The 27,846-nt window shown below is 39.0% G+C and overlaps 1 protein-coding gene across 18 annotated transcripts in view; it reads right to left on the bottom strand.

The window, feature by feature from the left end:
• The window catches only part of LOC114016878 (uncharacterized), a 74,294-nt gene that overhangs the window by 28,822 nt on the left and 17,626 nt on the right, over positions 1 to 27,846 (bottom strand). For 11 of the 18 annotated variants that reach the window (XR_008730247.1, XR_008730248.1, XR_008730243.1 and 8 more), the window contains 2 exons: positions 23,587 to 23,659; positions 22,261 to 22,395 (listed from right to left, as the gene is read on the bottom strand). Coding sequence is in view for 4 of the 18 variants with exons in the window: in XM_027810949.2 (XP_027666750.1) it covers positions 22,346 to 22,395; positions 23,587 to 23,659 (123 nt within the window). In the remaining 14 variants the exon portion in view is untranslated. The other 7 variants (XR_003561646.2, XM_027810905.2, XR_008730251.1 and 4 more) reach the window with 5 other exon arrangements.

The following is a 27,846-nucleotide window of genomic DNA, read 5'->3' as shown; positions in this document are numbered from 1 at the left end:
GCAGTAGGTAGCATCTTACGATTTGCTGCCCCAGCTTCTGCGAGGTTTTGAGAAAGACCATGCCAAAAATTCCTGTCAGGATGTAGTTTTTCACCCTCTGTACTTCAGCAGTTTATCCTTTTAGGTCATGTCCATATTATAATCCAGACTAGTGTGGAGAAAAGAGTGATTCAGATGCCAGTTGCGGGTAGCTACCTGTATTTAGATGTCTAAACACAGGCATCTACATGCAAGATAGGTCTCTAAGCTCGCATTACTGTCAGTAAGTCTAGAAAGAGTTTCATTTGTCCAGATGTAAAAGTTTGCTTCGGGCAGAGCTGAGTATGTCTTAAAATGCTGTAGACTGTCTTGACCAGGGGCTTGATTCAGTGTCCTCCACATAAGCATCAAGTGCCAACTGAAGTATCCAGGCATATCTTAAACAACTATGCAGGACTGGGCAGGTGTAACACAAGACCCATAGGAATTCTCTGCCGTTCTGGATTGACATCTGTCTGTCTCATGGAAAACCTAAGGGCATCATGAATAGCATTTGACAGCAATTTGTGGCTAGGTGTATTTAACCATTCACCCCCTCTGTCTATACTAGGAGCCTTCATACCAAGTTCATGGTTAGACACCTAAATCTAAATATCTAGTGTTTGACTTTGAGTTCCATCCAGGTAGAAATGTAACCACAGAAGAGAAAGTGCCATCACTTTACTACCTGAAAAAGACCCTGTTTCCTGGATGGGTTTGCAGCTGTGAGAAATCCCATGCTATTGTGATTGTGTCAATGTCATGCAAGCATACCAAACTAGTTTGAATGTGGGCATGGTAGTAAACTTATTTTTAACCATGTCTACCAAAGGGATTCTGTTGAAAGAGCCAGATGGACTTTCATCAATATTCTTATCCAGCTGCTGCTGAAAGTAACATCAATCCCTTTGGCAAAAACCGGACGAGACTTTGACTATACACAGTACTTTTCTTGTGGATATTGATATGACACAAAAAAAATCTCCTGTGCTTCATATTTTCATATGTTCAAATGTTTGTATGGTACCACTGCCACACTTATACTAGCCTTCCTGCCATACTGTGAATTATATTGCTATTTCAGTTTTCTGGAAGGAGAGTTGAACTAGAGTGATATGATAGCTTTCTCAAACTCACAAAGTAGTCCACAGAAGAAAGAAAGAAGAAATGAACCCACACCTCTAAATTGTGTTGTCTAGTGACTTAAATTGCACAATCTCCTTTTTTTATACAGGTAGAAATGTATCTCAATTGATGCCTTTTTTCACAGCAACAGAAGAATAAAGTAGCTTCACTCTGCATTATGCAGAATCATATGCTGAAAAGAAGAGCTTTACAACAAACATAAAAAAAGTATATTTTGGCTCTTCCATTTATGTAATTTTCTTATCTTAAAACAACAGTTACTCTTAAGAACACGGATTAGTCATTAGGTTTGAGGAATTTTTGGAGTTTTTTAAGTGCATAAGAAGTTATAGAGCAAACTCCTGTTACTTTAGTAAGAATTCAGTTCTATCAAGTTCAGTGCATGCAACTGAATACAATAAGCTATAATTTTTAAAGTGTAATTGGGAGAAGCATGGGCTGTGAGCTATTGAAAATGTAGATACGAGGGTAGTCAAGATGGAGTCTCCAGGTCTGCATTAGTAGTTTTATTGCTTTTAATAGGCACTCCAATATCAGGATAATTGAATAAGTGGGTAAAAGAAGCTTTGTAACTTTAGCTATGAATTTTAAACTATGAAAGATCTTAGAGTCACAAGAGCCATATGAAAAAAAAAACCAAAAAAACCAAAAGAAAGCAAATAACTTACACTGGTTTTGGCTAAAATTAGTATGATTGCAGGAATTTTAAATACACAGTGATAAATGGAAGTATCTAAGATGGTAAAATGGATTACAAAGGCAAATTCAGATTGGTCTCATGATAGGAATTTAGCAAGCAAGTACAATATTTTTTGCAAAAATACTGGATTTAATTTAGTTTGCTTCAAGCTTGATCCAGATCCCAATCATTACTTTGATTTAAAACAATATCCTTTAACTTCTCTGGGCTTTGGACCAAATCCTCTGTGGACATAACAACTCTTTTAATAAGGCAAAACTTATAGAAAGAAGCAGTGGGGGGTTTAATAGTGGGGGGTTTTTTTACAATTAAACTAAATTATAATTTGGAGAAAAAACAGTTTATCTTCCAGGTGCATAAGACCTTCTTCAGGTCTGCAACAAAACCAGCAAAGTAGCTGCTTGATAATGTAATTCAAAAGATTTGGGAGAAAATGTCAGTGTCTGTTGCATAGGGAAGGTGCTAGCAAGGAAGCTAACATTGATGCTGTAAATCCAGTATCTTTTGATTTTATACTGAAACATCCAGTTACTGATGAAATAATACTTTTCACAAAACAACTATTACAACTCTGACTTCCCACTCACTTTTTTCCTCATTGGACACCCACTTCAAGAGGACAATCAGTCTTCAGAATGAAGTTCTATTAGTGCTATAAAGCACATACTGATTGCAGACATTGGTTTTATGACACAGGATATACTCCAACACTTCCAATCATCCTCTTGATGTTCAGTGGGAAGTAATTACATGGATGCCTTTTTAGTTTTGTGGGAGATAACCATACGATCACCCCTCTTCACACCAACATCTGCTACTGCTCCAATGCCACCAACCACTGTTTCTTTCAAATTGTCTGCTTAACAAAAGTTAAATTCAGAACAACTGTTGTCATCACCTACTGTTGCTTAGAAATTGTTGTTTCTGTTTAACAATTTGCATACCCAAAGCCTTCACTGCTTCTTCTACCCATAGAAGTTGCTCTTAAAAAAGATACTGTCTTCCTACAAATGCAGTGTAGTGGATAAAGAAAAATGAGCAAATGTTCTTTCCAATCCTGTCCATCATTCTAGGATATTGTCAGATTTTCTGATCGGTAAAAGTTATAAATTTTTTTCATTGTCAAAACCCACTGTTACAATGCAGAGCCGCTATTTTGTTCTATAAGTCAGAGTGCTGTAATTCTTTATAAAACAAAGCTTAGGATAACAGAGCTATAGATCTGCAATAGATGCACAGTCCTTCAATCCCTTAAAGAGAACTTGCACATTTTTTTCTCATTCCTATTATTCCAAACAAGAGAATATCCTGCCTAAATGGTTACCAGTGTGGCTATCAATCACATCTTGCCATTCATAAATAACGAAGAGTATAGCCCAATGGATCATAAACTTTAACGAGGAAGAATGTCATAATAGGACTTGAAAGTTTTGGTGGTTTAGTTGGCATTTTAAATAACAATTGCTCATGTACTTCTGAAAGTCAGAGAATCATAGAATCACAGAATGATCAGGGTTGGAAGGGACCTTTGGAGATCATCTATTCCAACCCCCTGCTAAAGCAGGTTCACCTACAGCAGATTGCAGAGTCATGTCCAGGCGGGTTTTGAATGTCTCAGAGCAGGAGATGCCACAACCTCTCTGGGCAGCCTGTTCCAGGGCTCTGTCACCCTCAAGGTGAAGAAGTTCTTCCCCAGATTCAGATGGAGCTTCCTGTGCTGCAGTTTGTGCCCAGTGCCCCTTGTCCTGTCGCTGGGCACCACTGAGAAGAGCCTGGCCCCATCCTCTGGACATTCATACTTCAGATGTTTGTAGACATTGATAAGATCTTCTCTCAGACTTCTCCAGCCTAAAGAGGCCCAGCTCCTTCAGCCTTTCCTCACAAGGCAGATGCTCCAGTCCCCTGGTCATCTTTGTAGCCCTGAAGTCATATCTTAGTGGACTTTGTTAGGTTTCTGGTACGTTTTAAGAAAACAGTTTGATCCTTTAAATGGCTCCTGTAGCTTTTTTATCTCTCAAACAAGATTTTTAGCTTTCTGTAAACAGAATCCTAAAAGCTGCCATATAAAATGGTATGCTAAAGGGAATAAAATAACACTTGTTTCATGTAATTTTTTTCATGACATCCAGCCCTGGAAAATGCACAAGGTGGAAACATTCTGGTTGTAATCATTCCCGTTTAGGCAGAAAAGAGGATATAAATTCTTTCTAGCATTCCAGAAAAGATACAAATATCACTATTTTCATATTTAATATGACTCCTTTACCATCAGAAAACAAGGAATACATGTCACAACTTTCAGAAAACTGATTTTTTTCCTGTTTTAATTTCATGATTTACAGTATAGATTTCAAGTGAAGTAGAATGAATCATTTCAGGAAGGTCGATAGCTGTAACCTGAAATCTCTCCCCACTTAAGTTGAGAAGTCAAATCTAGTATTTAAGCTTTTGGGATGTTTTTATTATTTTGCCTATTTGAGTAAAGAAAAGACAAAGGCACTCACCTTCTTACATAGTTCACTAAAGACAAAGAAGATATAGATGTTGTGGTCCTTCATGGAAACTTTGTTGCTTATTTTGTTTTAAACTAAAATCAAGATTATGTCAATTGAAGACATAAGGCAGTTCTTTGTATGCAAAAATGTAACAGTCTAGGATTGAATTATTGAATATCTTACCATTAAAAAAATCTTTCCTACAAGATTTGTGGTTGTTTTACAGACTTGAAGGATTTTTTTTTTTCTTTCTGGTACCTTGGAAAAGCATTTGAAATTTCTGATGAACTCCAGAACTGAATTTGACCACGATTCTTTGAAGTCACACTCAGCACTTGAACTCGGCTACAGAATACTGGTCTGTCCACATTTGTTATGCAGAATCTGTCCCTCTTCATGCAATGTCATTGAAAACAGTGAGTAGAATAAAGCATGTATATGTATATGTTAGCATACATGCAGCAGAACAAAACCTCTAAGACAACTGGTAGTTTGTGTAATTTAAAGTGGAACTTTTACACTGGCTGACAATTGGCATTTACACATAGGCCACTTCAGGAGAGGACCAGCAGACGGTTGTGTATAAACCAGCTCAGGGAACAGTCAGAAACAGCTCTGAAGAAAGTTGACTATAAATCAAAATGCAATCAGGCCATTTATATACTAAAAAAATAAATCTGCCTTGGTCTTTCCATATCAGTCATGCATATCTACCATATTCAAGTTGGTAGATCCTTATTGAAGACTTCTTTGTGGGATGTAGGATTAACAGAGATAGCAAACCTTTTCCCTTTCCTCTAGGAAGTCATACTGACCAAAAGAAGCATCAGGTAGTCATGAAAATGTAACAGTCATAGGCCTGCTCATGCATACCAACATGATCGCTAAGAGGCAGCAAAGGGTAGAAAAGATTAATCAACCAATTAAAAACAAAGAAAGAAGTACTTATCATAATTTTCAGAACTATACCAGGACCTGGTACTCCAAAATAAAAGTCATACTGCATAACCTCTCTGGCTCTTTCTTGCTCTGCAGAATTTATTAAATACCACTCGCCTTGTTACTAAGGCCAAACTAGGCAACTTCAATCATAGCTTCTTTTTGCCAATTTTTACAAATACACAAAATAAGATTCTAGTTAAAAATAAGGTGGACCAGCAGAAGTAATATTAAGATAAATATATTTGCTGACACTGTATAATACCACTTTACTTAAAAAAGATTACTTTTAACTAATCATTTACAATACCTTTTTCTGAAACTGTATTGAAATAAGAGACTGTTCTTATTCTCAGAGAAGTCAAGACCTTTTGCCCTTGAGGTCACGACTTTGTATGGACTGGGATTTGCCTTAACACTGTAGTCAAATTATTTAGTTACTAAACAGGAAATTTTGGTAACCAAAAGTAAGTACATGGTGTATCCATCAGCATCAAGTTATACAGTATATTAATAAATTTTCCATAGTATTTTACTATTAGCTACTAGAAGCACATTTATCTAACTGTGGAAAGCTGTTTAGTCTTCAAGGCTTCTCAGATGATTTGTAACAAAATCAAAAGTAAATTCCCTGATGGTTTGTTCAGCTAGAGTACAATTTGCAGTGGATTTGACCTTGGTGACTGAATAAACAAAAGGAAGATTTTTTAGACTATATCATATTTCTGCTATCAAAGAACCTATAGTAAAGTTAAGGTATGGTCTAAACTTCAAAGTTTTGCTGGCATTTTGAGCTGGCTGCAGAGTACTGGGGAAAATTAAAACTGAGGTTTGAATGCCTCAGTATGAGTTTTGAATGCCTCATCAGCTGTGGACAGAAAAATATGCCAGCAGAGCCTCAAGCAGAGCTGCAGCTAGAGCCATACAAGCAAGCTCTACCAGCTTCCAGCACAGTGTTTCCCAGGCTCAGTAAAGCTGCCATGGCAGAAACCTGCCAGTACAGACTGTACCTCTGCTAGAGGACTTTCTCCAAACCCTGAGGAAACTTGATGGCTGAAGGCCTTAAGCCTAGACCCAGTAGGGACACACATGCCTACTCCTAAAAAGTCCAGAAGCCTGAGCTAGGCATTTTCTGTATTACACAAGATGATGATTTAAACTGGGTCCAGAAGAGGCACCAGACTGAAAAGAGCCTTAGGTTACATGCTGTCACCTACAGCTGCCTATGGTTAACCCATAGCAAAAAAGGGTCTGTCTGCATTTTCTGTCTGATGTCCAGAATGGACAAATGGCAAAGAGGTACCTCTACTCACTGGTGAAAACAAATGTTTGTAATCTTCCTTTCGAAGACCTATCCTGATAAGGGCAAGGCACAGCATATTTGAAAAGGATAGGCATTAGGGGAGCACTGCCTCCTTACCTTGGCCCGCCAACACAGCCTCTGCAATATCACGCAGCAGCACAGAGGCTTGTGCAGCTGCCTTAACACTTGCATGTCAGAAAAGGATGCAGGTAAAGCCACTTTCTTTCAGTTGTGGTAGTAAGGATAGAAAGCTGCTGGCATCACTAAAAGAAGAAAGACTTGGGATCTACACACAAAGAAAAGTCACGTAAGGTTTATACGTATGATCCAGCTGACATCTGAAATGGTTGGATCCTAGAACAACAGATATCTAAACCCAAATGTTTTGAACATAGCAACTCATTTTTTATCCAGACGGAATAAACAGAGGGAAACAAAGGGATGAAAATTGCCAGAAACTTAAGGAACCGATTCCCTGGAAGCCATCCTGCCCAAACAAAACAAAGCAGAACAATCTGCTGAGGAAAATTCAGACTGAGGTTTGAATGCCTCCTTAGTTGGCTGATGGCATTAGAGATCCCCTTCAACAGTCACTGTTGGCCCTTAAGAATGAGACAAATAGTAGCTTGGGAATTGTCTTAAATACTAGACCTGTATCAGGACATGACCAGAACTGTACAACAAGAAACAGAGTCTTTCTTGAGTTTGTTTTCACAGCACCTCCTTGCATGAAAAGATGCTGTTTCATAATTTGTTGATTAATTATTGTGATATATTTCAGAATAAGGCAACTGAAATTATAATTCTGAGTTTTGCACTCATTACCCAAAGCTTTCATCACTGTTATTTTATTTCTCCCCTTCAAATTCTTCTGATCTTTTCCTCCCTAGAGAAAGGACAATCTCTTCAAGGACATTAATCAGCTGTACCAGTAATACTGCTCTAACAGCAGATTTACAATAGTCACAAACGTGGAAAAATAACAACCTCTAATAAGTCCTGAAAAACCATAATGCACTTGAATCCATGCCAGCAAAAGGGATTAGCTTATGTTATTCATGGATGAGATGCATCCTTGCCGTCTGAAAATGTCCTTTAGAGAATATAATATTGCATGTCACTACCAGTGTGGTGCTGCTTTAAATGCAGATTTTGCCATGTTTACTCAAGTGAAGTGGTAGCTAAGCCCTCAAATAACGTGGAGAAGAAATCCTGCTTATCATGACTAAAAGTAGTAGAATTCAGTTCCTTAGATTTTGGTTCTTTGGAGTAGTATCTGCATCTGAACCACTGAATCCATTTAATGTCTTGTTTGTGGGAAATGCTACTAACATTTTTGGGAACTGCTTGTGCATTAAGATAGTACCATCATATTGCTGTACGGAAAGCTATGCCAAATGCACCATATCTTTAGTCTTCTTTTACACAATGTTTGGGATGTTTTGTGATTGATTCACTTGAATTGTTTCATCAAAAATGAGGTGTTTACAGAAAATCTTTCATAATAGCCACCCAAACCAGCACTTGAATTCTAGACACCTTCAAAACTATAGAACAGCAGCAATTTCAAGCTTAGGTAGAAAAAAAATTTAAAGTATTGCCTGGACAAAACATATAAGTATCAAGGGTTGAAAAGTGAATTAAGAGATGGTTAGAACCAGGTAACTTCTTCATAGCAGAAAGAGAGAGAATTGTAATGCAAATCTGAAGGCAAGCAAACCTACTAAGGAGGCAGCAGTACCTTGAGAGTGCACGTACAGTTCTGTTAGATACTGACAAATAAGTGTTGACATATCAGGCAACATTTTCTTTTTTTGTGTGTTTTCTTTCATGCAAAACCAAAATATGTGGAGCTTGAAAACTGCACTTCTAAAAAGATTTATGTAATTATTTCTTGAAAGTTTTTTCTGTTTAAAATTAATCGCTGAATGAAAGAAAATAAGCAAAGAATAAGAACCCTTACTAATAAAATGTGTGGTGTTTGATTTCTTTTTTCTCCAGTGTTTTCAGGGTGACACTCTGTTATCAGTACGATTGCAAAGGCTATCCCAGGTTTTTGTGTCCTTTCTTTGCTACCCATGGAGACTGGGATGGATTCACTCCACCCAAAACAAACTTGTTCCTCCACCCATCAGAGATAACTTTTGTAAATGTACAAACATGAGAGTGTAAGTCCTGTTCTGATAAATTTGAAATGTCAGTTCTGTGAATGAAGCTTCACAGTATGTTCTTTTGAGCAGTTACAAACAAGATATGAATATTGTATCTGACATAACAAAATCTGTACCTCATTCACTGTGTTCACAAGGAAAATAAAACCTCCAAATCGTTACACTGGGGACTTTTTGGAATTGCGGTTGGAGATGATTGTTATGGGGAAACTAAGAACTATAAATGCTTTATTGTTTTGATGGAAATCAGCCAAGAAGGCAGATAAAAGACTTAAGAAGAGCTAGCAAGGAAACAAATCAGAGACCTAAATGACCCTACTGGAAAAATAAGTGCTAGGACTTAACATCTGGTTCTTGCAGTTCTCAAGTCACTCAGCAAATGGTCAGACTGATTAGAGCTTGTCTGCATACTGTAGGGAAGGGAGTAAAGACCACATCATATCAACAGTGGCAGGCAGTGCCACGTGAAAGCTCATAATCTACAGTGATATTGCTATAGGTAACAGACATCAATGTCTAGATAAAGCCTAATTTTTAAAGTTTGTGCCTGTGCTTCAGTGTGACCCCTCTCGCTGGTACAGCCATACAAACCATAAATAGCGATGAGTTGGTTATTAAGGAGATGGATATGGAAGCATGTGAAGCATTCAGTAGCAAATTACCTTGGACTTCATTGCAAACTTTAAACAGCAGCCAGGTTTGTTCAGGTCATGAACTTTTCTTCCAAAGGTTTCCAGTCAGATTGGACTGATTTACAGTTACTTCCTTGCTGACTTAGCTCAAAATCACATTTTGATGTAAAACCACTATCAAGCCAATGAGTTTGAGGACTATTGCTTGAAACAAAACTTCAAAATGAAGGATTTGGGAAGCCTTCTCAAAATAGAAGAAAAATACCTTCACCTGCATGCCCCAAACATGCAAAAAGACTAGCACTTTACATAGGCTGTATTTACAGCATGCAACTTTACTGTACATGAGGAGCCTGAGATGATGAACCCACTCAATGCATATTAACAAGTGCAGATCTAGGTGTATTGATCAGCTTGAGTCTTACTGATTCTTGAAAAGTGTGCAGCATGTATATTATTAAGGACATACTGGTTGCTTCCAGACTCCAGCTGTCCTCTCCCTGATCAGCGTAGCTGTCTAATCTGGCAAAGCCCTAAGGTTTAGGGGACAGGAGCCACAAGGTTTGCCTCTGAGCCACAAGTTACATATGCTAATAGTACTGGCAACCAGCAATTACTCAGCATTGGATGTTTGGTATTGGTATTAACCAAGAACACAAAAACATTTTCTTTGTTATTTAAGGAAGAGTAAGTGAAGTTCAAGTATTTTTGCTTTGTTTCATGAAGTATAGTAGTGTGTTTGAAGCTTGTTTTTGTCTTCTCTAGTTTGCCCTTTGTTCAGGATGGCAAAGCTAACAATAAACAGTAGGTCTACCTGGGGGTACCATTCCCTAAAGTCTGGTGAGGTCACAGTCTTTTTGTATTACTGGTCATTCCCACCTTTAAGTACTACAGCTTATTTTGCTTTCAGACAGGTGATGTGCCAGTGTAGAAACAGGGCACTGATAGGGGTCTTCTGTAATATTCTCATTTGTGAAAAGCAATCTTCTTGCCTAAATATTCAGCAGCAAATTAATGGACCAGTTCTTGATGATGCAGTGATAAATGTGAACAAAAGACAGGGTGCTGAACACACACACAGAGAAATTTGATTGTTATTCTGTCAAGCTTCTTGATAATGAACCAACTTGATACGATACAGATATATTTCCAGATCTCTTCCATTGAAGCTCAGGAAATCAAGTTAAAAAAATTCAGGCTTTCTTTGGGGCTTGGGGCAGTAGTAAGAGAGAACTAAAACTGTCTTTCTTTCAGCCCAGTCTATCTTATGTGGACCATATTGAATGCCATCCAGACATTTCCATAGGAGCTGCATTTACTTCTACTAGATTCAAATGTGATGGTTGACATATAAAGCTGATTTGTTTGTAGCATTCCTTTTTACAAACATAGCTACATTTCATTCTTTGCATTTTTTTTATTTGTAATCATGTGGTTCCACAATAGCTCCATCAGTTCAAGATGTCTCAACATAAACTACGTGGAACTCTTCAGGCTAAATCTTAATTTATAAAATCCAGTGAATTTTATAGTTCTAACTGGGGACAGACTGTGTCTCCAAATGTTTTTTTCGGGAGGTCAGAGGTTCATTCTTTGCCTTGTCACTTCCTACAGTCTCTAAAATAATCCTTTCTTCAAGAGAAACACGTTTTACTGCACATTTTAACCATAAAGGTACTAGGCTATGCTCAGAAACCCAGCATTTATTCACCATCCTAGGTTACAACAATAGCAGTTCACTTATCAGGAAACATTTCAAAGTGGAATTTAAGTGACTTGCATTTTTAACACCAGCACAGGGATCATAAAAGGGCATTTTAGGATAATCAAACTTGGGTATGAAGTATTCAGGTACAACTGCACTGGGCACTGGCGAGGCCGCCCCTCGACTCCTGTGTTCAGGTTGGGCCCCTCACTGCCAGGGGGACGCAGAGGGGCTGCAGCGTGTCCAGAGACGGGCAGGGGGCTGGTGCCGGGGCTGGGGCACAAGGCTGGTGGGGAGCGGCTGGGGGAACTGGGGGGGGTCAGCCTGGAGAGGAGGAGGCTCGGGGGCACCTTGTGGCTCCCTGCAGCTGCCTGACAGGAGGGTGTAGGCAGGGGGGTCGGTCTCTTCTCCCAGGTGACAAGTGACAGGGCAAGTAGAAACAGCCTCAAGCTGCACTAGGGAAGCTATAGATTTGATACTAGGAAAAATTTTGTTACTGAAGGGGTGTTGAAACATTGGAACAGGCTGCTTAGGGAGGTGGCAGAATTGCCATCCCTGGAGGTGTTTATAAGATGTGTAGATGTGACACTTAGGGACATGGTTTAGTGGTGGAATTGTCAGTCCTATGTTAATAGTTGTACTTGGTGACCTTAAAGGTCTTTTCCAGCCTAAAGGATTCAAGGATTCTGTAACTATATGTTCGTTCTTTGTGATTACTGAATTTGATAAATCATTGACTTGGATGGAATATATGAAATCTTCATGTTCTGGGACTTCTTCTGGGACTATTTCACAGCTTGAGCTGGGCAATGAAAATGGAAAAATGTTGACCTAAAGAAATACTGCCTTGTTTAATAGTCTTGCACTCTCCCCATTAAAATTCTTTTGTAAAACATAAGCATACCATTTCATTAAAAAAAATAACTACAAGGCTTCTCCATATGTTACTCACTTTCAAGGTCTATGCAAGTAAAAAATCTGTATTGCATTAAATAAGAAGTGAAGGTAAATATGATATATGGAAATCTTCCAGATGATTGAACTGTAAAATAAGATTCAACACTGCAGAACGTTTCTTCTCTCTCTTACCTAATAGCATGCATTTCTATATAAAGACAATGCAAAACTTTTCATGTGTTTACTTTAAAGAAACTTAACCAGCACTTTTAGCAGAAAAATCTAGCTTATTTTTGAATTGCTGTATTGGGATTTTTACTAAAATCAAAAGAAAAATAATGACTTTAACATGATATCTAACTGATCTCATTCAATCAGTGTAAATCAAAATCAACTCTACTGAAGTAAGTGAAATTCAACTGATAGGGACGTTATGGTGTTAGCATCAGTTTCATTGACTTCAGTACAGTTACCTCTGACCTGCCTCAGCATGAGATCAGATTCAGTCCAATATGGATAGACTTGCACATTCAATTTAAATCCAGGAATGGCCTGGAGATGTGAAGCTTAAATCCATAACCGCATTTCCAAAAAGGTAGAATGTTCACTAAAATTATGTGGGGGTCAACATTAAGAAAAATAGGAACCAGCTGCAAGTTTAGGATACTTAAATATAGATCAATTTCTAATTAATTTGTTTTAAAATCAAGTGACGGCTGATAAGCACCCCTGTTTTTATTGCCAGGGCATAACTGCATGTCTCTGGATTTGTACTGCATAAGAAACTAATACATGAAGCAGAGCATATGCTTTAAGTGTGAGCAAAATTATCTGCCATTGCAGAAGAAATCCAGAACTCCGGACTCAACTCTTGGCAAGTAAAAACCTTTTGATTCATCTTTACACCAAAACCTAATGTTGACATTAAAGAAGGATAAGATGAATGAAGTTTGGTGCTCTAACTCTTCTAAGTGTTCAGCGTGAGGGAAGCTAATAAAGCTGGCCAAGGTGGTGAAGGGATTTGGTGGTACAGAGGTTTGAACTGGATGGCCACATGCAGGCAGGCTTCTGTATTTCCTATGACCCTTGAACCTTCCCCATTCCTACAACTACCTCCAAATTGCACTGGTTTTTGAAGTTCAGAACCATTTCAGCAAGTCTGTTCCACTTTTGGTTTCTGATTGCATCTGAAGTGCCAAAAGTCTTGAGGAAGGCTGCTCTCCTCTCAATTTATTCAAGATGTTTAAATACATTTTAAATTCATATGGAAACCCAACCTTAGTATAAAGCCTTAGGAGATATCACCTCGTTACACTGCTGCAGGTTCCAAAAAACCTGTGCCAACCCACCTACCAAAGTTGTGAACACATCTACATCACATTGCACACGTTAAACCAGGGAGCAAGTTGTTAATAAAGATCACATTGTCACTGGACAATTATGGACAACTACATAAGAATGCGTGTTCTTCTTTTGTTCTTTTTCCTTTTTTTAGAGCAAATCAGCAAAATCAGGATGGAGCCATGACTCGTAATTTCCTTGCAGTACTGCTGCTGAAGATTCTTACTAGAAACATGCAGAGCATAACACATCTGCCTTTTTAGCCTGACCCAGGAGTAGTCAGACATCGCAGTGAATTCAGACCTTTTCTCTCCTCTCATTCTCATATGGAGTGAATTTCCAAACAGAGGAAATGAAGAACAAAGTGGAGTCCAGGTGACTGTCTGGTCATGACCATATAATCATAGTAAGGCGGTATGGGGCATGTGCTGCAGTCTTCAAGAGGTAGTACAGTGCAACATAAACATGGTGTTTTCCCTGGAGACTCTTCCTTAATGTGTTGGAATGGCAGGAAAGTTCTGAAACCCATTAAGACTTTTAGACTCCTGAGAGTTTAAATTCCTGGAAATCCACATAGCTGGAGAGATTAAAGAGCTAAATACAGACAAAAAGCTGCCCTCAGGATAGGAGTTGCGTGATAGGCCAGCAACCTATCCCTTAAAAAAATAGTAATATGATAAGGCTTCCATTCTGACAAACAGCATGATAGATACAGATGGCAGAGTTTTGTTCAAAGTCTCTAAGCAATATTTGATAGTACAAAAAAACTTGGAGTGTATACAGTAACTATAGACTTAGCTTGGTGTGTTTTTTTAAGTTTGCTTACTTTCATATTGTAGCAGTAGGATGTATAATTTGAAATAAAATAAATAGGTGATTAAGATGTTGTATTAGTTTTACTTGGGTTTTTTTTAAAGCTTCCATATGAAAGATTTATAGATAGAAGAAAATGCAAAAAGAAAATATTATTCCAACTAAGGTCTTCAATGAATGCAGATTGTTTGCATCTGCTGTGCTGCATAATACTTCACAGAATAGCAGATCACTAAGAAGATCAAGAGACAGCAAGCGATCCCAACAGGAGCTCCAGAACTGGAACAGAAGGGCCCTCTGAGACCATTTTACCCCAGTGCAATTACCTTCTTTTACTAGACAAATGCCGAAGTGCATTCAAGTCACTGTCAAAATGGAATGTCAAGAAAAAGCTGAGATGTTTATTTTCAAAGCTGGAGTCCGTGTCCCAGGTAAGCAACCCTCTGAATGACCCTGTTCTTCCTGACTGCATCAGATGACGCATGCAGGTGTAGGGTCATGCAATCTGATAGGAGGAGGAGGAGGTGACATTTCTCCATCATCAAATGGGTTTCATAGAAGTTAACTACTTAAAAAATCATCTGTACCTATTAAGATTCTGATTATACTTAGGATTTTAGAAAGGTTCCTGGGAGGTCAAGATGCCCAGTGAATGTGAAACCAAGTCATGAAGAGAGCCCCAAAGGGCATGTCTCTGTCAAGCCTTTGTTTTAGGCTCCTCAGACAGAAGAACCTCAGCCTGGTCAATCCATATGGGACACGATGGTCTCTTGAGAGGCGGCAGCCAGAAGTTAAGAGCACCATCCCTGCAGCGTGGTGCCTGTCAGCAGCCTGCACCTCAGCAGGACTTTTCCCTTAACTTGTCCTGCACTGATTCTGCTTCTCTTCAGGATTATGAGGGATGGGAGCTGATTCTCTGCCCTGTCAGAGGGGTGAGTTGCAGGTAACTTATTTTGTTGATCTGTCTTAGTTTATATAATCAAACTCAGGATCACATAATACTGCTTTGGGATGTGGGCTTTTTGTTGTTGTTGTTGTTTTATTTTAATGAAATTTGAAGTTTCATTTTGAACTTTTGCATTGTGAACTATCTTAAATTCAGCATAAAACTGAAAACAGTTGTTAAGAGTTTGTTTCTTCCCTTTTTTTGACTTTTATTGAAGGAGGTTCATGGTGATGATGTTTCATCAGTATTAAAACAGGAATGTGAACAGCATCTGGATGCAGGGTCAGGGGTGGGAGAGACTATGTCTCTGTAGCCTGCATAAGGCACTAAGGAAAGGAGCCCAGGCTCCAGACATGCATCTATGATCAATTCAGCCTCTGAAGCAGCTGACCAGCTGAAATCCCTGAAATTTCCAGAGCAAACTGATAGAACTGAAAACCTGGCTGAAGAAGTTCTTACATCATGTTTTGGTTTAACTCTTTCAAAGTACTGCCTCAGTTTAACTTGAACATCATCACCACTGCCACCACCCCTGCCCCATATTTGCTTGGTTTTCTGCTGTGTTCTTTTATCATTTCCCAGTAACACAGCTGGAGAAAACCAATTTTTCTGGGATGATGGAATTAGTATTGAGAAACAGAACTGTTTGGCTTTAGATCACCGAGTTGAACTAGAAAGGGGCAAGGCATGTTAAGATTTAGTAGTTGTTCCAGGCTGCATAAAGAATGAATTAGTAGTTTCAATTTTATTCTCGGTTGCATAAAGATAAAAAATACTACTACCATGACCTAAACCTTTGTTGGCAATCCTAGCAGAACAAGATAGGTCAAGCCTGAAAGCAAATGAGTGGGGTGGGGGAAATTCCTTCTCATTCCTACAGGTGCACTATCTGAGCCAGCGCTGGAGAACATGAAGGAGGCAATATGAGGAGGCTTGTGCTGCCAGAACACCACCTGGATCTCCTCTGGGCTTAACCAAATGACCTGGATACACAAATTCAGGTTGGGATGGCCCTAAAACACTTCATTTAAAGATAACAGATCTCCAGTGACTGTCATCAGAACTCTTGAGTATTCCCAGGCCTCCACTGGGTCCTGGCAAGTTAAAATAGAATTGACTGAAAATGGGCTAATCCTGTGTGCCCCAGAGTGCAACAGAGCACTAAGCACAGTGCACTTTAACTGCATTTGACAAAGGGAACTCTTTCATCACATTTCTATCAGTGCCTGTTTTTTAGTTGCTCATTTCTAAGGTTGCTGATATTAAGCTAATCTTAAGGCAAGCATTCACCGTGTGCCGATAACAAACTTGGGACACTTTGTATGTGACAGTGATAAAGTAACCCCTTTCTTCCTCAAAGTACAAAACATATTTATTTTAGCTAACGTTGCCTAGGAATTAACACTATTTATCTTACAGTACAATAAAAAGCAGACTTCATTAAGATACAGCAAAGACAAGTCTATATAAAAAGTTTTGCATGTGACATTAGTAAACCTCTGAATCATTTCTCTCAGTGCTGTCAAGACAGAAAAGTGAACACTGAATGTTGTTCATGTGAAAGACCTGTAATTTACACTTTGCATTTTAAGAAATTACTGCTGCGTTTTAAAATTCAATAATTCAATATTAATATTTGTGTGTTCAAATGCGTATCTCATATACCTATCTGTAAATATCTATAACAAATGTTTATTTGAACACACTTTAAGCCTGGTGTGTTTGCTTCTGTTTAAATGGACTAAGAAAAATAACACTTCATGTCCAATTTTTGATTTAGCATACATAGGAATTAATTTCCCTTAGATATTTTGTAGTATTTGCTCTGTGTGCTGTCTTAGTTATTATTCCTGAAAATATGCTTCCTTGACAGAAAAGGCACAGAAGAAATAAAGAAATATAAACTAATTGTTGAATGCAGTTCAAAATTTGGAGAAAATTTTCCTTTTTTTAAGAAAAAAACCCAGAAGATAGTTTAACCTAATTCTAATAGAAAAAGGTGCCTTTGACTGACGTATTTTATCTAATCCTACTTATTTAAGAAAATAAAGGTGCTTTATAACTTTCCAGCTCTATGGCATTAGAGTGCTTGCCAAGTTTTTCTTGGCTAACACTATGGATAATTATTTTTCAACTATGTGCATTTTAGCACTTAAACCACAATATTTACCTACATAACAACTACAGAGAGAGTGCAAGTTTCCTCAAACTAGTGTGGCCCAGGCAATTTTGTGATTAAAAGCCGTAATGATAAGAAACCAATATACATGACAGCTGCTTCCATCAAATGCACTGATTTTCAGAGCTGTTGTACACACAGAGTTATGCTTTAATGTAATTTACACTGGTGTTACCAAGCTTAGAACCCAGTCCAGAATGCTTCTTTAATTCTTGACATTCCAACAAGTTGCCAATAAACCCACGTTTAGTACTATGTTGTACAATAAAGTATTTTTTTGTCCTCTAGGAAACAAAGAAAGGCTGATTCATTTTTCACAGATCACTGAATGGCTATGAGCAGCGCCCTTTGGCTAATGCAAGCTGTATCAGCAGCCTGAAGTTCAGAGCCTTTCCATCACTTAATCCTGAAGGACAAATTCGAGGACTGCTTTTAATGACTGTATTTACCTGTTGTTTCGAGGCTATGCATGATCTTCTCATCTTCGTGGTATCTGCATGGTGAGTATCCAGCTTCCTAAGACATACTGGCTAGTTCCCAGCAGCTCTCAGGTACTTAGACTAAGTCATCTCCCACAAGACTGCTTCAATAAGGCACAAGGCTTATTTAACATTTGCATCAGTTGGTTTATTTGAAAACCACTTACCCATCTTTGGGCCTATGACCCAGGGATGCATTCAAATGAGATTTCAAACAGCAAATTTTTTTGTTATTAGTCCTTGCATCTCTAAATAATGGAGGCCAAAAGAAACACCCCACCAAGCTTTCCAAAGTTAATGCTCCTCTAGCTGCCACCTCATCTAGCTGCAGGGGTAAATACTGAAGTGCACTGGCATTCAGTTACTAAACTGAAGACACTTAGGTGGAATGAGCTGTTTCAAAAACAATTAAGTTTTATTTAATTTTGAGGTGGGTGTTAATCCCTTGCACACACCCCGAAAGATAAATTGAGTAGCAGAAGATGTGATATGTAAAAAGGACAGTCTGGAGTGGTTTTTTGATTGAGTTATGGCTAAAGGGCAAATATTTGTGTTTATATAACGCTTGTTGCTATAAAAAGCAACATTGATATTGATGGGTGGAATATTCCTTGATGCGGAGACTGGGGGAAGAAGCTGCAGTAAAGATGTATACCTGTGATCTGTATTAACATTTGTTACACTGCTGCTTGCATACAAAAATTACAAATATACCAGCCTGATATATATATTGTGACCCATCACAAACAGATCCTAATTTCCTTTGAATGTGCCCATTACTTTTCAAATTATTGCCAAGGGCTTTGCTAAACAATTTTTAGAGTGTCTTTGTGAAAGATTCTCCATAGATCTTTCTTTTCCGTTTTCTCTTTGGTTGCCTGAATCTTGTGTTGCAAACAGGAAGGAAATTTAACCTGCAAAGAGGACCAGTGCATAGTCTCACAGCTGTGGCCATACCTCAGGGAAAACCTTACTCCTCTCTCCTTACCTCTGACAGGGGAGTGATCTGTTCCTCATCCATACCTGTCCAGCATGTGAAAACCTCTCTGCTTAGACAGGTCCACCCCAGTTGTCGGCATGCTTTGAATCCCGAGCAGCCTTATTGCTAACTGGTGGCCAATCTATCTAATGATAGATTACAGGACATACAGGACAAGAAATATTTTGCATAGTGTATTCTTCTTGATCCCAAACTTAAAGATGAACCAGAAGAAGAGAGATCAGACTTCTGCTGTCATTGATCATTTGTGCTAAAATCCACAACTCCTTTATGATTTATTAGCATTCACGGAAGAGTGGAAAGTTGTCCAAATAATCATGATTCAATAATGTTGTAATTCCCTACCAGTCATGCTGCAAACTGAACTTGGGTTTTATATTTAGGTAGGGATTCACATAACAGGTTTATATATAATTTCATTGGCCAGCTAGCACTCACTTTATGAAGCATGTTGAACAAACCAAACAAAACCAGCCCAACCTTTATTGCTCTGTTTCCTTTTTGATGTGTTGGCAGCCTGGATTGTTTTTACACCACGCATAAACACTCCCTAGAGACACATGTCAAAATGAAGCAGCCTAAAAAGCTAGGATAAAGGTTCAGGTTCTGATTCTTGGTTGTTGGTTCTTCTATTTTACAACATTTGAGAAAGGCAAAAACACAACAGAGAGGTAAAAATCTGCCTACTTGCGCAGTCCTCTTCTGTTGTCTGCTTTGGATACTCAGGGTAGCAGGTCCTTAGAGCTGAGAGAAAATGTGACTAATTCCTGCAGCAACAAGCCCAAATAATTCCTTCATAATTTTGTGGGAAAGCAGAAACATTTCCCTGAACTTCAGTCCTCATGGAAAAAAATTCACAGGGAGCAGGAGCTTTTGTTAGAAGCTGCCTCCTTTTTTGAAAGTCTAATAATGACAGTTTGAAAAAGAAACGTTTTCGCACACACATCAGTCTAGTACTAAGTGCCCAGCTCCAGGTCTGTTGTTGTCCATCTGGTGGGGTCAGCTGTCCTCATGAGGCTGCCCTGGAACTGAGGTGCCCAAATGGGTAAAAACTATCAGAACTTCATGGTCAACATGGGTAATGCTTGCACAGCTACAAAGAGCCCTTCCCATCCATGAAACAGCTGTGTCCAGCCTAGTTAATATTGTGATATTAATTAATTAGCTGAGTTAATAATGTCTCCTGGGCCAATGGCTTCTCCTTTCATCTGCTGGCATTTTAATGGTGTCATAAGGGACTTTAGCCAGGAGACAATCATTTGACCCCTCTTGGAAACTCTGGAGGCTAGGCTCACCAGGACACACTGGAGATAGGAGGGAACATTTCTGGCCCATCCCTTGCTTTCATTCCTGCGCTGCAGAACAGTGGTCGCTGTAGCTGCGATTGTACAAGGGAGGTATTTCTTCATGAGCAGCCCTGAGCAATCATATTTTTCCTCCTGCTCTTCACTCTTGTGCTTCTGAGCTTATCCTGAACAAAATTTGACTTGCTGAGTTTGCTGAGATAAGCTAGAGATAAAATATTCTGTGGACAGGTGTTGGGGTTGAGCCTGCTAGCTGCAAAATGATTTTTGACACAGGTGTTCTCCAGAATGCCATCGTCCTAAAGGGCTGAAAGCAAATCATTTTTCTCTCTGATAAAGCCAGACATCCCATGCAAAACATCACAGGACCCATTCTCTAACCTTGGTGATCCCAGGGGATTTATAGTCCTCTTCTCTTTACTGGGTCTTCTTGAGCTTTCCTTTCAGCTCTGGATTCTTCATGGCCTCTGCCTCTCCCAGCGTGCATTCACGGAACCATCTGTAAGTCTGGATCTTCTTGTTTCGAGGCAGCCAGTACTGTGTCTGTTGCTGGCCGCTGCCCTCCTCAACAAGCATCTACAGCTGCTCATGCGTGTACCCGCAGCGCTGAGATGTGGGAGCAGCTCGAAGAAGCTGTGCATCTGAGGCCACCGGAAGGACTGAAGGGACACACAACAAGCAGCCACGAGAGGTGGTGCTGCAGCTGGAGAACAACAGCCCTCTGCAGCCCCCAGAGCTGAGATGCTGGCAGGGACCACTGCAACTGATACAAAGAAAACCCATCCCAGCCAAAGCCGGACTCTTGGCACTTCTGTAACTGCCGAAAAGAGTTATACAATCTGAAACAAAAAAGCATTTTTAAGGCCAGAGGGGAGGAGGAGGCTTCTGCCTACATAAAACCTGTTGTGCACTGTGTACACAGACATTTATATTTTAGTGGTGTTGGTGACAGGTCTTTTTGAAAGTATGTGCATGTGCTGTAACAAGAGAGTTACTGGGAATGGATAACCAGCTGGAAAAATGTGGTCAAGGTTAAACTTTTCAGGTCCATTCACGCCTGTGAATTAATTTAGCTTGCCATTTTATGATCTTAAGTTGTGAAATACTCATGCAAAGTATTAACAGCTAAAGCAATCCAAGAAAAGGTCTATTATGCCAAACTCTAATCACTAGACAGTAATTAGGCTGTCAGTTACAAAACATAGCATTTGTGATATTTCCAAATGGAGCAACAGGCAGTGCCATGTGTCAAAACCAGGGATTGGTTCAGACAGGTAAGAGTCTTTTTATTTGACAGTTGCCAGCTTGATTTCTGAGCAAATTAAAACCTTGTTCCATTGTGCCAGTGAACCCTTGTTTGAAAGAAGAGCTTACAGAGATGTTCTCAGTGCAAGCCCACAGATAATAAAAGAAAAATATGCTAAGAATACAGTACAGATTTTCCCCGTGAATTTCAACACAGTGGCAGATTCTTATTCATCTCGTTATGTGAGACCTCAAGGCATTTCTTTAACACATACACCAGCAGAAGTTAAATATCACAGCATCCTGAAGAGTTTAGTGAAGTCTGTTTTATTGCTGTTGAAAATGAGGCCCATGTTAAGTCCAGCATTTTTGAATAGCAACCATGAAAGTCATGTGACAAGATCCATTTTCAGGGTTCAAAGATAAAATCAATGGTTCACTAGATTAGGGGCCCAAAGCACACTTAGCTGTCAATGTGCCCACATATATTTCACTCCTAGGCTCAAGGTAACCTCTTACTTGCTTTTATGCACTGACAGCTCCCCAGAGCCTGCTAGCTGGGAGAGGTAGAAAACCAAGATGCATTTAAATCATTGCACTCATGCACACTGTTTTACTATATAAACATAGATAAAGAAAACATTTAAGCTCAACTGTAGAAACAGTAACTGTTACTGACTTTGGGTGACATAAACAAAGAGTGATATTTTACATTCAAATATGCCACCTGGGGCTCATGCAGCAGATTGTTTGTGGTAGAACTAACTGTCCAGCCTGACAGCAGGAAAAGTATCTCACAACCCTGAGACAAACCATTGCAGCAGATACTTGACATGTTGGGTGCTGATGACAAAATCTTTGCTTTTACAGAGTCAGAATTATTTACCGAGGACACAGATGCAAAATTTCCATCAGTGAACAAGCTGGTTCCTATAATGCACAAAAAAAAAAAAAAGAAGCCTGGTCTTTCCTCAGTGCAGAGAACTGCAGCCTTTCTCCTGAGAACATCCACATGAACCTGCAGGTTTCATTTCATTTCAGGTAGCAGCAAAATTCATCTTGGGAAGGATTAACAATTAGCACTGAAAAAGGAAAGACTTATTAGAGATCTCTTTTCATGGTTTTCTTACATGTCTGGCAATACTACGTTTTTTCATACAAGATCACTCTTAGAAGTATACATATGGCATTCTGGGCTTTTATTTAAAGAAGTGAAGTAGACACCTGTGTAACTAGAGCTGCTGCCTGCAGATGGGCTTGAATGTTTGACCAAAAAAGTGTCTCCCTCAAAATATCAAGGAACCCTTTTTTCTTTAAAATGGTGTTTGAATGCTGATAGCCAGTTGTCAGCCTTATAATCCTATACACAGATGCACATATAATGTACATATCACCTTACAGATGTAGACGTGAGTTTACTTGCTAAATAAATACTGGGGGCGGGGTAGGGGGGGTAGGGGGGTGTCCAGTCTGGTATACTGCTTTAGCAGCTGCTGCCAAGAACAACCGGCCCACCCACTGCAGCCACTTTAAAGACTATCAAATACAACTCTTAAGTGCTAGCATGCTGTAAGACAATGTGAGAAATTTTACCACCTTGCACAAGACCAGCACCAGTTGCTAGTGTGTCTGTTTCTCAGAAATGTTTATTTGGAGAAACAGTTGCTCAGACATTCAGACACTGTATAGACATTCTGGAATTTCTTTTCTTTTGTCAACATGTCTTTTTGTTAATGTATCTACCCTACCTGGAGTCATGCTAAACTTATGCAGATATTTGACAGGTACATAGGAGTACATTTTATGAAATCCCAGATAAATTAGGAAGGGTAAATACTGAGTAGGACAGAGAACAGTATTCAAGTATTTACTGAAATTATAAACAGGACAACAGAAAAAGACTATCTATGGCTTTTAAACAGCCCCAGCTCAACACATGCAGGTGTTTTGCAGTAGTGCAATGCACTTTGGCTCACAGCACCATTTAGTGATAGAAAGTTATACTGCCTCCTTTTACACAGAGCAGGAAAGTTAACACAGACTTCTCGAATCTTTTGCTAGTATCTTAAGCCATCATTCTGCTATTATAACTAGAAACATACAGTGTAAACAATTCTGGGGAATGAGTTATTGCCAAATGAGGAGAAAAGGAGAAACGTGTGAAAAGAAAGAGAGGAAGATAGAGATATGGGGAAAGGTTCTGAGAGAGGCACAGATAAGACATCTGACGTGACTTTTCAGTGTAATATGGTAGCAAGAAGAAATTTACTTACAAGCTGTGTGGTATTTGGTCATGGAGAGCAGAGGCTGTATAACCCTGTCCATATGGTTCTGCTGAGACCATACCTAAAAAATACATTTGGTTTTGAGCAACTTACTATAAGGATGATTGTGCCAAACCAGAATGGATTCAGAGAACAGCAGAACAATTATTAAATGTCTGAATTTATGAGGAAAGATGAAACAGCTAAATATATACATAACTTGGCTATGAGATATCTAAAGGGAGACATTAATTGTCTGTTAGTACAGTATTCAAAGGCTTAAATGCCAAAGCAGCTGAAAAATCACATGAATTATTTAGTGAGATATTAAGAGGATGTAGTTAAGACTAGTGAAATGGAATAGTCTCAAGTGATGGTGCTTGAGAAAGGGCTGGCCCCCAAATATGTAATATATGAATACAGTCTTCAGTTTAACTGCCACATTATCTGTCTATAGGTTATCAAGAGTACATGTGTGTAGCCCAGGGGACAGAAAGGAAGGTAGTAGAGGCAATTTCACTCCAAAATTAATTTGTGGCTAATAATATGCAATTTATGTTCTAGGTGAACAAATGGCATGATCTATGTATGTATGTAAACTCCTCAAATCCTTGTGGAAATACAGTGTTTGGTATAAGGACTACAGCATTTAGCTGTCAAAAACTGGAAGTTTCTGTGCCACAATTTGCATGTGGGCTACATATTCATTGCAAACTCTGGTATTAGTCTTTCCATTGCTGGTTTACATCTGCAGAAAGCACATATGCAGTACAAATAAATAAACTTAAACTGTTCAGTGGATTTAAAAGAATGTACTTTCCTGCCTACTGGATTTTCCAGCATGAGAAAGAAATCTCCGGAGGTTTTTCTTTTGTTTCCATGTGAGATGGATGAAACTACACAAACACAGAGACCCCAAACTCATTTAATCTTCCCTCATTCCCTGGCAAAGAGTATATAAAACTTTGGAGATCTTTGGTTCTGCTAAAAAAAATAGACTTCATCCATTTCTGCTGTCCTGTTACGGTTTTTATCTATGGTGCTTTGCATGGAAGTTGCCAAACAACATCTGTGTTGCTCATGAAAAACAAATGAAAATGTTTTCAATTTGTTTAGATCAGCACAAAAATATATTTTTCAAGTGAAAATAGTTCTTGTTCTAGCAGCTCTCTGATGAAGGACTGACTCACAAACATGTGAGTCAGAATTGCTCCTGGCATTTTGCTGCCTTAGGTGAAATACCAGCCCAAACACCCATTCAGTTCTTTATCATGTTTGACAAGTTAATTTAAGAGTGCTTTCTATCCAGTCAGAGTTTTGTGAAATAATTTGTCTTTTTTGGTTTTGCTGTGCTTTCTTCTCTTATCCTATTGTCTTCATTCAGCTTCACGCCTCAGCATGTCCTTTTCCTCTTGTTACATTTACCTCCATAGGATATTGCAATTGTTCTTGTCATCCAGCCTCTCTTCATGCATTTCCTTCCTTTTCCTTCCCGTGCATGGTTTTACTGGAGTCCCATATCTTCTTGTCCAAGTCATCCCAGTTGTCACACATTGTCACCTAATAAGCCCTGAGGCTGACTATTGCACTTAACCTTTAAGGAGTCCTACTCTGCACATAGCATTATCAGGGCCTGGGATTTCTGGGAGAGCTAGAGGGATCTGATGGTGAAGAAAACTGCAAAGACCTCTGATGCGGAAGAAAAAGCCAGTTTCAGCTACAAAACCTCCTTTCACCTGTTTTTATTTAATTTTAATGATTCTTTATGCTTGTAGTTTAGTATCTGTAGTCTTTGCTTCCTACCTTTGAAATGTTGCCTCTCTAAATCTGAAAGCAGAGAACATTTTGCAATCCAGTCTGGGGGTACTGTAGCAGATGAGCACTCCTTCTCCATCCTTCAGTTACAGATGGGCAGGAAGGACCGGCCAGGTACAGGTTTCCTGACCTTATTGGTTCTGCAGGAACCGTGGAGACATGACTGATACAGATCCTTAACACACAAATGTCATCTTTTGGAACAGCTTTAAAGCAGCTGCTGGCAGAAAAGCTCTGCCAAATCCCAAAGGATTTTGGTTTAGCAAAAGCACCCAGGTTCATCATCTAGAAGATAAGGGTGTGAGACATATGACAGCACACAGCCTTATTGTGAGTCCTGATTTAAACTTCAAAGGCCTGAAACTCATGTGTTTCCTGCAAACAGGAGACCTTTCCAAGCCCTTCCAAAAGGCTGCAGTGTCTGCAATTCCTGCAAAAGGACCAGAAGCAGACAAACTTCAGGAAGAATATGCTCCTTCCCTGTCCTTTGCTAGGAAGCATTCCCTGGTGAAACCTAGCAAGCTGAAGGATCCCTTTCTAATAGATCTCTACCAAATTTACACTGAGATTCAGGAACATTTCTAAGAATGGAAAGTGTGATACACATATGGTATACGTGTATGCATATGCATATGCATACACAATATACATATTAAGCTTTTTGAGTATTCATCTTATTAAGAGAGTGTAGTTTAAAATTTAGGAAGATAAGACATTCGGTCAAGATTCTTCATGCTTTGCCCTGCTTGTTTGCAAACATAATTTCTCGTGGTCTACTTTCTACAGTTTTCAGCAAGTGTTTTTAGGAAGATGTCCTGTGTGAAAGTGAGACCTTAAAATTGCCAGATAACCACATTCAGACTGTCTAGGGAAACTGTGAAACCTGATGCATGAGAAATAGGATGCAAACTGATTACAGAGAAACTAGAAAAGTATCCAAGGGTTCGGGAGTGTAGGCATTTTTCCTAAGCACCGTAGAAGCACTTAACCATGTTTTAGATGGAATGTATTACTGAAGTTCAGTTGTTCCTTGATTTAGTTTTAGAAAAATACTCAAGAAAATTTGAGGCCTCTCCAGGACACACTAATTTTTGCTTTTGCAGTTGCAGCTGTCCACTGAGGTTAAGGAATTTGGATCAGTTCCAGCCTTCATTTACACGTGTTGAAATAAAATTCTGTTTGCTGTGTCATATGGTGGTGCGTTTAATGAAATGCATGAATGTGTCCTAACTGTTGACATTGAGATGAAGATACAAATAGAGGATGGTAAGCATTGTTAAACTTCCTTCCTACTTCTTACTTTATTAAACTAAGTTACCGTAAAGTGTGAATATGAAAGTGAATATACCACTTTCATTTCAATATTAGACCTTGATCCTAAACACTGCTTCAGCTGAACAGATTCCTGCAGCCTGAAGAAGCACACAAAACGGATATGCACACCTGCAGCAGACAGGATCACTATCTTGTACTGTTTATAACAGCACAATAAATGAGTCATAGCTATTTGAAGCATTCAGAAGAAATAATTCAGCACACAACTCCTAATATATTCCAAAGGAAAAGAATACACCAAGGGCACTGTGCCTGCTGACTTTACCAATGTGAATAGGCTTTCCTCATGGGAATAACTCTTGTGGTCCTCACTAGGAGGGAAGTACCCTACAGCGGCTGAAGAATGCAAGAAATGTTCCAGAAATCATTTCATTGTTAGCAGTGTTTGAGGTGCATTTGAAAGCCTGTATTATAAAAAGCAAATATATGTCCCAATTAAAACTTCTCCAGGCCTGAATCTTTGTTGAACCTGTTATCAACAAATGAGTAATTAGAGGTCAGCTGTGGAAAGAACCAGTTTCTTACCACTGTTCCCAAACATATCTGCAACAAAACAAGGGATGTATGAAACCTTTTACTGCCTACCAGCAGGTACCATCAACTACTAAATTCTAGGCACTGTTAATGACATCACCAGGGAGCGTGACTTAGGTCAAAAGCTTGGCAGGAGGTGCTGGCAACTGTTAAATCAACAGCAATCAAAACTGGAAAACCAACATGCTCACTACCATCGAACCTAAAAGAGAACTTATTGTGCCTCAAACACAGCAGCAGGTTTAATAGAAAATTAGACATGTTTATGGTTTCAGATTTACAACAAGACTTATAAAAACCTTATTACTCAGAATCCAGTCTGCTGCCCTAGAAACTAAGAATGTGACTTTGTTGAGAAGAAGGATCTGTTGACACAAATGTCTTGCCCACGTTTGCCATTGTGGTTAACCAAAATACATTTACTACTGAGAAGGTAAATAAAAGCAAACAAGATGCTTCTTATACTACAATACAGTAAGGTTCAAATTGACCAACCTTAATGCTATGGCATAAATATGCTTAATGTTTATGGAATTTTTCTAGAAGCTATTTGCCCTGTTTGGCTTAATGTCTTATATGAGACCT

The sequence above is a fragment of the Falco cherrug genome, chromosome Z (genome assembly GCF_023634085.1).
Source record: "Falco cherrug isolate bFalChe1 chromosome Z, bFalChe1.pri, whole genome shotgun sequence".
NCBI classification, from domain to species: Eukaryota; Metazoa; Chordata; class Aves; order Falconiformes; family Falconidae; genus Falco; species Falco cherrug.
This window is presented reverse-complemented; position numbering and strand designations above follow the sequence as displayed.